The sequence below is a fragment of the Dermochelys coriacea genome, chromosome 10 (genome assembly GCF_009764565.3).
Source record: "Dermochelys coriacea isolate rDerCor1 chromosome 10, rDerCor1.pri.v4, whole genome shotgun sequence".
Lineage (NCBI taxonomy): Eukaryota > Metazoa > Chordata > Testudines > Dermochelyidae > Dermochelys > Dermochelys coriacea.
In genome coordinates this window covers 6634988-6649681 of record NC_050077.1, presented here as the reverse complement: position 1 = coordinate 6649681, position 14694 = coordinate 6634988, and the positions used below count along the sequence as shown (strand labels likewise).

Here is a 14694-nt window from a genome sequence, read left to right as displayed (position 1 = left end):
TGCTCAAATCTTAAAATAGAGTGCCCTGGAGTAAAAGAGCTTTTTTTTCTGATTGGGGTTGTTTTCTGGTCAAATGTGGCCATAGGTTTCTTAAAATCAGAAAAATGAACAACAAAACCAGACACAAGAGGAAACAAAAAGGCAATGGAGGCACTAGAGAAAAGAAAATCTCATTTGCTTTGGTGACAGGAAAACACAGAACTTCAGAGATGGCCTAATTTCAGGGCAAAATTCTCCTACTGACATCTGTGCGACTGCTCTCCCCCGACGCGTGGGATGGACTTCTGTTGGTTTTTGGAATTGTGATCTGAAAGTTGTACAGATGTAATAGAGCTGGCATTTCTGAACGCCTGTCTTGCTCTATTTTGATTCTAATAATATTGCCTAAAATAAAATATACACCTTTGTTTTTTATAATGTGGCCATTTATTATTTAACTTAAGATCTCTCTTGCTCTGGGTCCAATTCTTGTATCATGTACACTGGTGTACACCCAGAAGAACTCCATTGATTTACACTCATATAACACGCATATAAGTGAGATCGGATTCAGGAGAAATAAAACAGAGGCTAATGTGTAAAGGAATTACAGGAGCAGAAAAGTACAGGTGGCATAAAACACATACACACTACCCTCTGGCTTGGTGTATCTTGGCTTAGCTTCCCAGAGAATCATTTGCAGGTGACATGGCAAACCTTACATTATTAAAAAGCAAACACAGGCTCTGGAGAGCTGTGAGGGTTAATACTATGTAATGTTCCTGTAATACAGATGGACAGGCCAAAAGATCTATATGTGACAAAGTCAGTCCTGACAAATGTAAGAGAGTGGTGAAGGGCAAATAGATCAGCCCTGGAATGGTGAAGGCCCTGTTCCCTAGGACACTGGTCCCCAAACTGTGGGGCATGCCCCCTTAGGAGGCCGCAGAGGAACATTTGGGGAGGTGTGGCAGGACCCAGACTAGCTCCCACAGGGTAGGGTGGGGAGGGAGCAACACCTAGTCCACTCTGCCTCCAGCTCCACTCCGGCCCCAGCTGCACATCTGGCCCTGCTCCCGGGCGCAGCCCCCAGCTCCTGGCCCCGACCATGGCCCTACTCCTGGTCATGGCCCCTGGCTCCCAGCTAGCGTTGCCAATTTTGGTTGGATGTATTCCTGGAGGTTTCATCACATGACATAATCTTTAATTACAGATGAATCTTAAATTCCTGGAGACTCCAGGACAATTCTGGCAACTGGGGTTGCCAATCCCACTCCCAGTCCCAACCAGTGGCCTGATCCTGGCTGCAGCCCGCATCTCCGACCATGGCCCCGTTCCCAGCTGAGGCCACAGCTGCAGGGTCGACCCTGCTCCAGGTCCTGGCTCCCGACTGTGGCTCCCAGGATAGGGGGCCACTGACGAGGTAAGGGTAGGGGCGTGGACAAAAATGTTTAGGGACCACTGCCTTAGGAGCTGAAAAATGGTTAATTCAGGTTAACTAGAGACACAGGAGGCCAGCTAAGGGCTGCCAGTGACCTTAAAAAACTCCTCTTCTGGTGAGAGAGGGGAGGAGAGAGATGAGAGACAGGCTGCAGCAGGTGTAGTGGGGGAGGGAAGGAAGGAAGGCAGGCTGTCTCCCCTCCCTATAGAAAAAGAAACTAAGATAACATCTGCTTGGGGAAACACAGGCAACTAGGAGCCAGTGCAGTAGGGTAGCACTTGGAAGAGGGGGCAAGGAAAGTCTTTCCATTTGCTCCGTGAGTTTGGGGGTTTCTTTCGCTTTGCTTAAGAGAACTTCTTGGGCCTACTCTGAGGCCCACCAGGTAAATAAAGGAAAAAAGAACCCGAGTGAAGAGAAAAACCTCAGGAGTCAGATGGGTTTACTCCAGTCCCACTGCCGCCCAAGGGAGAAACCAATGAGGCATAGGAGGTGCCATGCTACGTATGCCTAAGGGTTCATCAAGAAAGGGATTTTATGGTGTCTGAGGCAAAAGCACATGTAAACAGAGCTGATTTACTCCAAATTCAGTGAGGAAAGAAAGCCACCCTGAGCACACTCGTTGCATATTAACATCAGTTAATGGAATATTCTAAAACACTGGCATATTTTACTCCACCTGGTAATGAAAATCTACATGGCAAAATGTCAGTAGGACACTGCTAAAATCAGGAGACCAATTATTTGGGCAATTTTTCTTTCATCGCTCTCGAGGCCAAAGTCCATTTAATACTCTGTGGGTCTTATTCTGATCTCACACTACTCTTACGCAAGTGTAACTCCACGGACCTCAAAGGCATTACTCCTGATTCACACCAGTTTACACGAGAGGAGACTCAAGCCCTTTCCTTCAAGAGGTGATTCTTTTCTGGCAGTACGGTACAGCTGGCCCTAATCAAAGGTGGAAATGTGGCTATAGCTGATAAATTCATTGTACCAAATCCTTCTAACCTGATGACCTCAGAAGTATCTCAAAGAACAGGGAATGCTCTCATGTCAGCTTTCGCTTAGGGCCATATTCAGATACCACTGACACCAATGGTCATACTCCCATGATATTCAGTGAACAGGATATGGTCCTTAATTGCTGTGACATCTCATCCAGTTGCATTTAGCTTCCGCTGCACTCCAAGAAAGGCACGTAGCTCTTACCTTGGGCTGGTTATAGTGCTCCATTGACATAGTGATGACATTGACCCCAATGATGAAAGTAATGAACAGGTCCAGATAGTGGCTCGTACAGAGGGTGTGGATATACCTCCGCGTCGGGGAATAGTCAGCATAGTAGGGTCTGCGCTGGGCTTCTGCAGAAAGAGACAAGCAAATGCAAGGCAATGACCATGTTTCTCTCCTACCAGGGTGAGGCACGTTGGCAGGTATCACACAACATCCTTTCCTGACTGTTGTCTCTTGCATACAATTGGGCACCGGGTGGGCTCCTCCTAAGATCAGAGGCTTCCAAAGAGTTTTGAGCAGACATAACGCACTGAGCCTCAGAGGGAATGAACAAAGGCCTTCCAACTAGTGACAACGGCCCTTTGGAGACTCAGTTCAGCTAAGCACCCAAAAGGATCAGATACCTTGTCAGAACAATCCAGGCTTCTTGGGCCCACAGAACTGTCTTGGATAACTTGGAAGGCCAGGTTCTCTCTTGCAAGATTTCACAGTACTTACCAATTCTAGTCAGACCAGAGACCAGCCTCCTCACTCATAGTATCTCAGGCACTTCCCCATCTGGTTGGAAGCAGGGGGTGCAAGAGGCAGGGTTTGAAACAGAAATTAAGGAAGGAAAAGTTTTCACACCCACAACAGGTTCAATTCCAGTTTGGGGCAAAGAGCCAGGGCAGTTCTTGTTTTATCTGGACCAGGCTGAGCATCTCTACTTCTCACTCAGCTGGAGTCAGACAACTTGCAGATCAATGGGAATGAGAATGGCAGCCTGGACTCATCTTCTATGAGAAAGGGGATTTACCAGCTAGGCATCGTGTATGAGGAAATGCAAGGGTGGATGAGGCAGCTGGGGAACACATATTGGTGGATGGTTATTAGCATAGGGAACCAGGTTAAGGGTAACTATCCACAGGAGGTAGGGTGGAATGTGCTGTACCTATTGTCCCTACAATGACTTTGTTGTAAGTAGCTCAGATTTGCAAACGGAAAGTGGCCATGATTCAAAGACTGTGGCTTAGCATGTCAAATAGTGCAGACTGCCGGGTCTGTAATAGTGTTAGTTCCTTCTCTCTTTTGTATCTAGATGGGTGCTTGGAGGTGTGACATCTTCTGCTGTATGCCTCCAAGGGGGTGAAATTCACCCTGTGCAGGATGACACTCAAGTCTACTGCCCAGGAGTGAAGGTCACCCAAAGGAAACATGCTGTAAGTGGAACATGATTAGAACATTCATTATAAGATTATGCAGCTCAAGGTTCTTTTGAAATTTAAGAACCAGTGCAGGGGAGTAACCAGGAAAATAGCTGGACTGTGGCCACGTGAACTTAATATCTGTGCTTTTGGTCAAGAATTCTTTTAACTGAGAAACTTTTTGCACATAACCAGCCTTAGTACAAGCCACTGTAACTAGCGTCTGGATACAACCCCGTGATTGGTTGTAATCTTACTGTGTGTGTAGTAATAGATTTTGACTGTGGTCTTTCCGATTGATTCTATTTCAAACTTAATAAACATAAAAATACAAATAACTAAATCAGGGCCAAATCTAGAGACCTATTAGGCCATATATCCAAGCCAGAGCTGGATTGCTTCTGACAGTGGTTTTGTTGATGCTTTGCCCAATCTAGTTTTAAATGTCTCAAGAGTTGAAATCAGGAGAGAGTTTATTTTAAAAGAAGGGAAATATGGAACAACTATACTTCGAAGCCTCCAAGAGCTCATCTTCCCATCCTTGCTAATATCTTCCAGCTGGAAGTGGCACTTGTAATATTATTTTTTGGTAATACGGATGATGCCAGATCAGAATGCAAAAACTGAAATAAATTGATTCAAAGGAACTGGATCCACCCATATCCTTTAGCTACTATTCTTTCTTGGTGGTTAAATGTCGAATGGGGACATATTAAACATTTGTTTGGATCAAGGTCACCTAGACTTAATTTTAATGCCCGTGGAGGTGGAAAAACAACACAAAAGCAAACAATTATTTTTGTGTGTTTTGTTTTTGATTATGAGTATAAATCCTAAACATTATGTTGAACTGGAGTGATGGTCTTTGCTGTGAATAGCTGAGTTTGGCTAATCCTATGGCATAACTATAAAAAGCACTATTTGAAATTAAAAAATATTTATTTAAATTTGTGCATGGAAGCACATTGCACATTCAGGCTTATCACATGTGGAAATTTGGAAATGCCTTCTTGGGGAATGTGCAAAATCAGCTTGCAGGAAGGGCTAAGGTTTACTCAAATTGGTCAAACCTTATATTAAAGGTACATTTATTGTTAATGATTAATAACTCTTACAAGCATGTGACAGACATGAATAGTATGTGCTATAGATGGTTATAAGTACAACAGTAAAAGGTACTACAGATGATCAGCTATTGACCTTTTGGACTATAACGATCTATAACAATTGATTAGCAATTTATTAAAAGAGCTGATCATCATTTATTAACCCTTTATCAACTATTTCTATAATGCACCTTAATATAAAGTGTGAGTCCAGAGTTAAATACTCTACCTGGAAATTGCTGGAGCACAGGAGTGCTTCTTACCCCACTATTGAAATAGACCTTTCCTTATATACATTTTGAGCTATAGGTATAGTATATGGATCCTCTCTCTGATGTACAGTATGTGTATATATGTTGTACAGCATGAAGCTACCATATATAGTATGTACAATATATCTGATATGCTCAGCAGATGTGTTGTACTGTTCTGCATTGTGGGTTGTGGGAAGATGACACGAAAGATTAGCTGGTTGCTTAGAAGCCTGGGAGATATTTAATATGAGGTAGGCAGAGGGACAGAAAAAGCTCTTGAAAACAACTAATCTGCTGGAGTTCCCTAACTTCTTTACGCCAATTAATGGATGGAAAAGAACTTTAACTTTGAGACACATACAAAGACAATCCAAGGGTAAAGTTTGATGACATTTGGAAACACATGCAGCAACATCATGCTCAGTGCAGTAACCCAGACAATGTCCATTTGAGGAGATGCTACTCATGCACTGCTAAATGTGGCATGCAGGGATGTGCAGAAGGGACAACAGACCAGATTCTGCCCTTGATTATGCTGCTGTAAATCAGGAGTAACCCCACTGAAGTCAATGTGAAACCAACAAGAGAGAAAAATCAGTCCCATGTTTTTTGTTACATTTCTATTTCTTTTTGACCAACGATGAGGCTTGTATTTTGATGTAATGGTGCAATAGGAACACTCCAAGAGTTCCTGAAAAGTCACCAATCACCTGGGCTCAAAGCTTTGCCGAATCACTGTCTATTCCAATTTCCTTTAGACATAATATTATTAAGTCATCTGCACAAACAGTGACAGCTTGTCATTTGCATGCTTGGTTTCGGTCCAATCAAAGACATGCATTTGTGTGTATTACCAATACCCAAGGAGAATATGCCATCACAATCTCTAGGCTTCCGTGCGTTTCATCTGAAGGTTCGCTGCACACACTTACTGTACAGGCTGCTAAAGTCTGGAGACAGGGGAATCTACAGAAGAGCCTGGATGAGGGGAACACTGGATTGCTGGGGTGGGAAAATGTCAAGCTCTTCATTAATTACACCATCAGGCAGAATGCAAGCCTCCCTTGGTTTGTCCATAGAAATGGTTTCTCTAATGATATTGTGGCCAGCTGACTGTGAGCAAACATCAAAAGCAGTCTTACTACCTCTGTCAATTATTGCTGAAGGTTTGTCTTGGTGAAAATGCGGGAGGGAAGAGAGACACTATGAAAGGTATACAAGAGGTGAACCATTCTCATTTCTCTCCCCCAGTTTCCTGATATTGACTAATAATTGCATGAATTAGAATCTCACCTTCCCTGGGGAATATTTAGACTGCTCTGCTTGAGATTTTGCTGACATAAGAATTAATGAAGCACCACCTCCTATTTAAAAGGCATTCAGGTTGGCATTACAAGTGCTACCTAAAAAGCTGCTCCATGAGTCTCCTCTGCATGAAACATTAGAAAGCCAAGTGGGTTTATGTGCATGCTTCCCATAGGCAGGTTTTATACCTGTATTAAGAAAGGTGCCTGGAAAAAGAAGCAAAATGTTTTTAAGTTCCTAGGCAGACGTGAAACATACGGGTACACAGTGTACAAGTTTTAGTTAAAGCTCAGTCTACAGAATACGGAGCACACACGCCACAAGGATTAGAAAGAATGGACTTGATCCTGAATGTTGTTCAGCATCCCCAACGCCTCCTCACCCACAGGGAGGATTGTCTGCGATCAGCACATTGAAGTGCAGGTCTTATTAGGGCACAGCTTTGGCATCTGTTCAATAAACCAACCTCTTTCTTCTACATGCCACAAACATCTAGATGTTAATTTGGCCATCCAGGATCCCCAAGGGAAAGGACATCAATTAAAAGTCAGCTGTGATTGTGTACTCTCTGGCACTGAGAACCAGGCTGTCCACAGCAGTAGTTGATCTTTCCATGGTTCACTGAACTAGCCACAGAATTAAAAACCAAACTCCAACTTTTCATCATTAGACCAAGGGCCATCCCAGTGCTGTCGCCAACTGGTCTGGTTTTCAGTCCAGCTTGCTCTCTCCTTTCAGTATGCGATGTCTTAAGTACTTGTGTTTAGCCTTTGAAGGGGCAGAGCATCACTCAGTTTAACCTGGCATCAGACTGTATTTGACGGACCAAATGCCTCCCAGCTTCAAGTGCACTGGCTTTTCAGCCATTACAACAGGGCTGAAATTGGCCCAGTGTCCTGAACACAGAAGAGATCAAACCGATCCATTTATTTTTAATTACAGCTTTTAATCTGGGAAGGAGAGTTTCACTTTATGTCTTTGGAAAGCCTCATCAAAAGGTTAGGAGCCGCAGGATTATAGAATTACAGCACTTTTATTTATATGGTGGCTATATCTGATGGAGGCAGTGATCGTGTCAGGAGAAATACGTTAGCTTATCTTGAAGTTTTACCTTCACATTAACAATTACATTGTGGTACAATATAGTTCTGCTTTTAAAAAAAACACCAAATTTTATTTTTAAAGCCTATTTATTCAATCTTCCTCCCTCTTTTTCATTCCAGAGCAGTTAGCTGGCAAATATATAGCATGATTATATTTAACACTTACGTAGTACCTTTAGTCCATAGATCTCAAAGAACTTTATAAAGGGTGGTATCTGTATCCCCACTGTCACAGGCAGAGAAACAGAGGCACAGAGAAGGAAGTGACTAGCCCCAGGTTATACAGCAACAGTGGCAGAGGTAAAGCTAGAATCCAGGTCTCCTGACCCGCAGTCCACCAGCGTCACTTGTATGCAAAGATACCTAAGAGCTCATTCACACTTAGTATTAGTTATATGACAATGATGCCCAGCAGCCCAAGTCAGGATTGGGGCCACGTTGTGTTAGGCACTGCACAAATACACAGGAAGACACTAATGTAACACAAGATGTAACAAGGGCACAGAAATAACGGGGGAGAGAGCGGACAAAGGCAACAATGTTTGGCAGGCCAGCTGTGTGCAGGACTTGGTGGACCTGAATTCTAAACCTCTTTCGCTCCTGCTTACAATAAACTCATTAAATATCAATCACTGCCTGCCTGGCACTCTCCCAGTCAATATCAGCCTCTCACAGCTGAGTATGCTGCATACAAATCATCACCGGCCAGGCCCTGCAGTCGCTGCTGCACCTCGGTCAGGCCCAGCGCCCATTGATCTCACTGGGAATGTTGCCTCCACAAGACCCACTAGCCCCACTGCCAAGTCACAAGGTGCTTCTCGAGTGACACTGGTCACAGGAGGAAGTTTTTTGTTAAGGTGCTGGGGCAAGTGGGAGGAATGGCGCTCCCCTCCTGCCAGCCACTAACTCCTCTCCCCCCCCTGGCATTGGGGGCTGGGTAGGGAGCAGTGAAAGGGGAGGAGAGGGGCAATCCAGCTGTCTATCTCCCCCACAGTCCTTGCAAGTAACCAGCTGCCCCAGCATCCTCCCACTCCGCCATGCACTCTAACTCTAGGAAGGGTTGGGGAGGCTGCTGGATGGGGTAGGATGCCCCACTAGCTGAAGGTGAATTGCAGCTAGAGGGAGCGTGGTGCTTAGGGCCATGGCTCAGCTGGCTGGAGGGAAGGTATCATGACCTGCATCCGCCCATCCCTGGCTGGGATCCTGCTGTGGGAATAGCGAGGGGGGAGGCAGAGAGACTGTCTGCTGAATCTCCGCAGCCCAGCCTAGCTGAGGGAGATCCCAGCCGGGCTGCGTGCAACAGGGCGGCCAGGTGAGGAAGCGAGGCAGGCAGCAGGCCACCATTGCTGATGTTCAACGGGGACCAGGGAAGTGCTTAGTGCTGGCATTTCACAGGCAGAGGGCCAGCTCAAAAAGGACTGGGGAGGAGTGCAGGGGATTAGCTAGAGAAGGCAGCAAGAGATTGATGGGGGGCCTCATCATGAGGGGGAAGGGTAAGGGGTCTGGGGAGAAGAAAAGAGACCATCTTGCGTCCAAATCCCCAATGGCTTGGGGCGGAGGGGAGTTCGGTGCAGGAACAAAGCGCTGGGCCTTGGGTTCACGTAATCCCTTCTGGGATGTGGCAGTGTATGGGCAGGATCTGTAGCAATGGTACACAGTCTCCAAACTATTGTAACCCTTGGCAGATGTTGCACTCATACAGTGTGGGGAGCTAGTCAATAATTCTCTAACATTCACCCATAGAGCCAGCTCTGTCTGTGCCATAGGCAGACTGTGAGCAAGCTGCCTCTCCCAGACTGCTCATCGATTCCCAGATGTAGGCCAAAGCCTGCTGTGCTTACACCTTACGTTTGTGTACACACACATCCCTATGTACATATACACAGGCACTCAAAGACACACAACATATGGCTTGCTCAACATACACAGACAGAGAACTAGACACAGACACAAGTCAGAAGCTAGTCAGACAGACAGACAGGTGGCCACACTGTATATTTGCCAGCTACAGCCTCCTTTTGCTGCCCACAGTATGTTACGCGTGTCACCCCTTGGCCTCCTGGGAAGAGGATACATCTCAATGCTTCTCATACTCTTCCTGTTTCTGCCGCCCCTGCAGCCCAGCTGTTCCCCAGGGGAAACTGTGGCTGGCTGCTGAACCCTCTTGTCTCCGTCTTGCACTGCCTCGCCAGCATGGCTGGTTTTGCCATACACATTCCTTCCAACACCAAGCCACCCGTTTTCTCCTCTCCGCCTCACCATCCTGGTACAAAACGGCAACAGCACACAGCACTGTGTAGGCCAAGACGGTCACTGCGTCATCTCACAGGCACGGTACGTCACGTCACGTACACACAAAGTCAACACGGCGCCAGCCACACTTCACATCTTTCTGAGTCTGCCACATTTTGAGCCAAGCCCATAGTCTTCTAAATTAACCAAAGGAGCCAAAAATCCCACCCATGTTGTTTAGATCAGAGTTTAAATTTAAACAATAATTTAAAAAGTGACCGTTGTTTGATTTCACTTGGTTAAAAAACATTTCCCGAGCCAAAGCTTGCCATTCCGAACATGGTCACGATTCTCCAAGCATGCACACGAGAATGAGCTGATCTGAGGTAAGCTCTTGTAGGCCCTGCATGTGGTGACACACTTAGGCTCAACTTGCCTGCTACGTTTGCCTTGATTCCCTTCCAGAGAGCTGTCTTCCTCACTGCGCACGCTTGGTGGAAATGTTACACTCCACATCTGTGCAATGCCTGGGCTCTCAGTCTAGAAATATCTCCTAGGCTCTTTCCTTGCTGGCCTTTCCAGGCTTCCATATGAATTAAGATGAGGTGTGGAGTTCTCTGGGAAAGCAACTCAACAGCAACTCAACTTCACGTAGACAGGGACTGGCTCTGATCGGCCTCAGAGCAGTGAGCCAGGGACAACCTGTTATCAACCTAACCCTCCACCAGACACAGCAACCACCTATAATTAGGATAGTTCTCAATTGCTTTTGCTGTAGTCCATTTTCTCTACAGACTACTGGTGAGTTCTGCTCTTTGCTTACAAGTTCCACTTGTTATGGTTTGGAGGCTTCTTCTGGACCAACCGTGTGAGCTGCCAAGGGCCACCCGGGAAGTGCTGAGCAACCCAAACTCCCACTGGGAGTTAAGCAGGCTTCAGGACCTTGCAGGATCTCTGTTCCCAAGGGTAGGAATAAAGGAATTGATGTTTTGAAGCAGGAGGTGTGGAGAAAGTGAATAGGGAAGTGTTATTTACTCTTTCACATAAAACAAGAACCAGGGGTCACCAATGAAATTAACAGGCAGCAGCTTTACAACTAACAAAGGGAAGTACTTCTTCACATAATACACAGTCAGTCTGTGAAACTAGATGTTGTGAAGGCCAAAAGTATAACCAGGTCCAAAGAAAAATTAGATAAGTTCATGGAGGTTAGGTCCATCAATATGGCTATTAGCCAAGATGGTTAAGCTTCTGACTTCCAGGGGGAGGATCACTTGATAATTGCCCTGTGCTGTTCATACCCCATGAGGGATCTGGCATCAGCCTCAATAAGAAGACAGGACACTGGGTGAGATGGACCACTGGTCTGACCCAGGATGGCCATTCTTATGTTCTAATGAGTATCAATTGAGGGAGCCTCAAGTGAACTTTGGTGAAAAATGGCCATGGCCTGGTTCAGGTGATTTGGCTTTGACTTCTAGGGGGTCATATTGAATCCAGCCTGAGCCAATACTGACTGCAAGTTGTTGAGATCAGATGATTGTATAGTGAGCCCTGTGAAATGAGTTTGGTGGGTCTCAGGCCAGTTCCTAATGGAGAATTGTGCCCCTCACAAAAAACCCAACCCCATCCTGGCATCTCAGCAGAGAGCTGAATGATTGGAATGGGCCCTGGAGGCTAAACTTCCCCCTGAATGTGCTATGTCTAGGTCAGGGTCGATGCACGCTGGTGGGAAAGTGTAGGTGAAACTTGTTTTGTTCTGTACTCCAGCTGGAGGCTTGGTCTGGCCATGAGTCCCTAGGGATTTCAGTCCAATACTTTTTGCCATGCAGTGCAGTGTTGCAGATACTTAAAAGGAAAACTCAAAGTCCTTAATAATCCTTCAGCTGCTGTTGGGAAAGGGCCGAGTCTTCTCTGCATCTTGAAAGAGAGAGAGAGAGGCATCCAGCTGCACAAATTCATCATGGATTCTGTGGTTTCCCAAACTGCCTCCCATTCCACAGCCACATTTGTTTTCAAGCTCATGTCAGTTTGCATGAGGGACTGCCCCGCAGGAGGTAAGCTATGTGTGAGAAGAGAGACACTACTAGCGAGGAAAATACACGGTCAGCCTTCCAAAAAATAATTGCAAACATAGGTGAACTGTCCGTTTTCCTCATGATTACAGGCTAGCAGGAATTGAAGCTAAAAACCCCAAATCCAGAGGCCAGGTAGAGTTAGGAAACAGTGGGGTGATCACACCCCAAATTACTTTGCTAGTACATTAACAATGACGTAGCACAACCATATCCCCTGGAGCAGGGAGGTGATTCAACTTTCAGATTCACAGAGTCTAAGGCCAGAAGAGACCACTGTGAACACCTAGTCTGACCTCCTGTATAGTACAGGCCACAGAACTTCCCCAAAATAATTCCTAGAGCATAAGAAGCTCTCTGCTGTCCATTGTGCCATAGGAGTTTCATGACATAGACTCTTCTCCAATGGGAACAGCGCTGAGACCAAACTCATTACACATCAGACCTTAATCTCAGAGTTTAAAGGTAGGTGGCCTTATCTTCAGAGTCTCTCAGCCTGCTAAAAATAATTATATAGTGTCTAGGAGGAGACATTTACAAAGGGAATATCTGCTTTTTCCTAACTTCATCTTCCTTTAGCTGAAGTTTATCTTCCTGATCATCATACACATCATATACTCATTGATAAATTTGATTATTTATGGATTTCTTTGGGAAACAGCTGGCTGTATTTGCACATGGACTGGCCATCCTACTGGATGTGTTCTTGGACTTGAAGATTTCTTGCAGTAAATTGCAAAATACAGTGGGCTAAATCTGGAGTGGCGCTGATTTCTTTGGGTGGTGCAGGTGACTTTCTGGGAGAGGAGCTGCACTGCAGGCGACTTCAAGGGGAGTTGTACATATTTGTTAGCTCCCACGACCTGGCCCCATAGCATGATGAACAACCTCTAAAACTCGGGAGTTTGGTGGCCTGATCTGAAAGCCCATTGAAGCTAGTGGAAAGTCTCCCAGTGACCTCAGTGAGCTTTGGATGCTTAGCTGAGTTCTTTGAGCCTCCTGGGTTGGAAGTCTCATGGAAGCTGTCTGTCTCCCAACACTTTATCATCTACTGCACCTATTGTGCTACAAATACTGCAAGAACAGCTTTTTGGGATCCCCAGGTATACGCTTCTAACCCCAGCTTGAACCTGGAAGCTCAGACGCATGAACAAGAAAGGTAAAGAAAAGTTGGATTGCTTTTGAACTTTTTCAGATCTCGGAAGAGGTGCAGTTGGCATTTGGGGCTGTAAGGTTTGAGCTGGGCTGGGTTTTATTTTAGCCACGCCACTTGACCCATGACTAGCTACAAATCCAACGTATGCAGCCCTTGCTTTGGTTTCAGGTCAATCTGCCATTGATTAAAGCCCAGCACGAGTTCATTGTGTAGCTATTTCGTGTGGAAGCCTCCTGTGACAAATTAATAGAGAGACAATGGGGAAGGTGGAAATTATTGTCAGAGATGTAGGCAGACCGCCTTCTGGATCAAGTGCAGATCAGATTCAGGGATAGAAGGAGGAAACTAGTTGGGGTTGAGGTTTCAATTAGCACAGCTGCCTGCTTGCCATGTCATTACAGCAGAGACATAACTTTTTGATTTAACAGCAGCTCTCCCTGCTGAAAATGGATGCCTATTGCTCTATGTTTTAGGAGGTTGCTAGCAGTTTGTCATTAAGGGGCACTCAGCCATTGCAGGAGGTTATGTGAGGCAGAGAATGATAAGGGTACAATCCACGTGACAAAGTGCTAGTGAGCCTGGTGGAGTTGAAAGCACCTTGCCTCTTAGATCTGTCTGTGCTCCACTAAGAATTTGCAACTTGGGGCGTATCCCTCCACTCAGGTTGACAAATTTCAACCAGCTCAAAACGAGTCTTCTTGAGTCTGCTAATGTGGCTGGGAACCGTGTGTGACAGGTTCTTGGGGACGTTTCTAGTGCTTCCTGCAGCTAGGAATACCCAAACAACGCCCTGCTATTTCCTACCCGCAGCTGGAACCTGGCAGGGACAGGGAAAGTGAAAAATTATGACAGGAAAAATGAGCTGAAACATTTGGGATCTTTCAAGAAGATTCAGTTCTAGAAATGGGCAAAGACTCAGGCAGGTTCTGATGCTCTCTGGTCTGGTGTGACCATCCCTAAAAGAAATCCATGGTCAGAACTTATCAAAGCTATGTAGGTCCTTAATGACTCTCCAGTGGCCACTGTTTCCATCCAACATGGTTAGAAGGCCTGTCCACATCTATATCATTGCTCTGTGCTAAAGGTCTCCTGCAATAGGTGGCTAGGCAAGCATCTTGTCTAATGGACTCCATTCAAGAAGACTTGTCTCAGCTTCCCTGCACTGGGGCTCCGTTTCTCTCCCCAAGCCTGTTTTGCTCATGCCCTCATGCAGCGTGTGCATGGCATGCGGGGCCATGCGCCGAGACCCTAAAAAGCATTGCAACTATTTGATCTAAGGAAAAAAAAAATCAAACCACCACCATCGTAATTTAAAAATGCAGGCGACACTTTAAGCCCCAGGGCACTGGGATGCCTTTGTGAATTGCCTTCGCACACGTGGCAAGCATCGCTCATGTTTACTCAGTAAATCCCTCGCTCGCCCAACGGCCTTCTTCGCGCTTCCTGAAGATAATGCAAGAATCATGTCTTGAGGGGCTCACTAGTAATTCAGATAGGACTCTGCTTTCCAGGCTTGTCGGCCTTTACTCTGCCTACCATCTACATAAACGGGTGACATTTATCCAGTTCACAGAGGACACTTCTAGGGAATGTGTAGCCCTGAGACTTAAGGCGTCGCCAAAGTAG

At 45.8% G+C, this 14694-nt stretch overlaps 1 protein-coding gene across 4 annotated transcripts in view; it reads right to left on the bottom strand.

Moving 5' to 3' along the window:
- The window catches only part of CACNA1H (calcium voltage-gated channel subunit alpha1 H), a 480991-nt gene that overhangs the window by 38364 nt on the left and 427933 nt on the right, over positions 1-14694 (bottom strand). For all 4 annotated transcript variants that reach the window (XM_038418997.2, XM_038419000.2, XM_038418999.2 and 1 more), the window contains exon 26: positions 2630-2781. In XM_038418997.2, coding sequence (XP_038274925.1) covers positions 2630-2781 — 152 coding nt within the window. The remainder of the gene's footprint in view (positions 1-2629; positions 2782-14694) is intronic.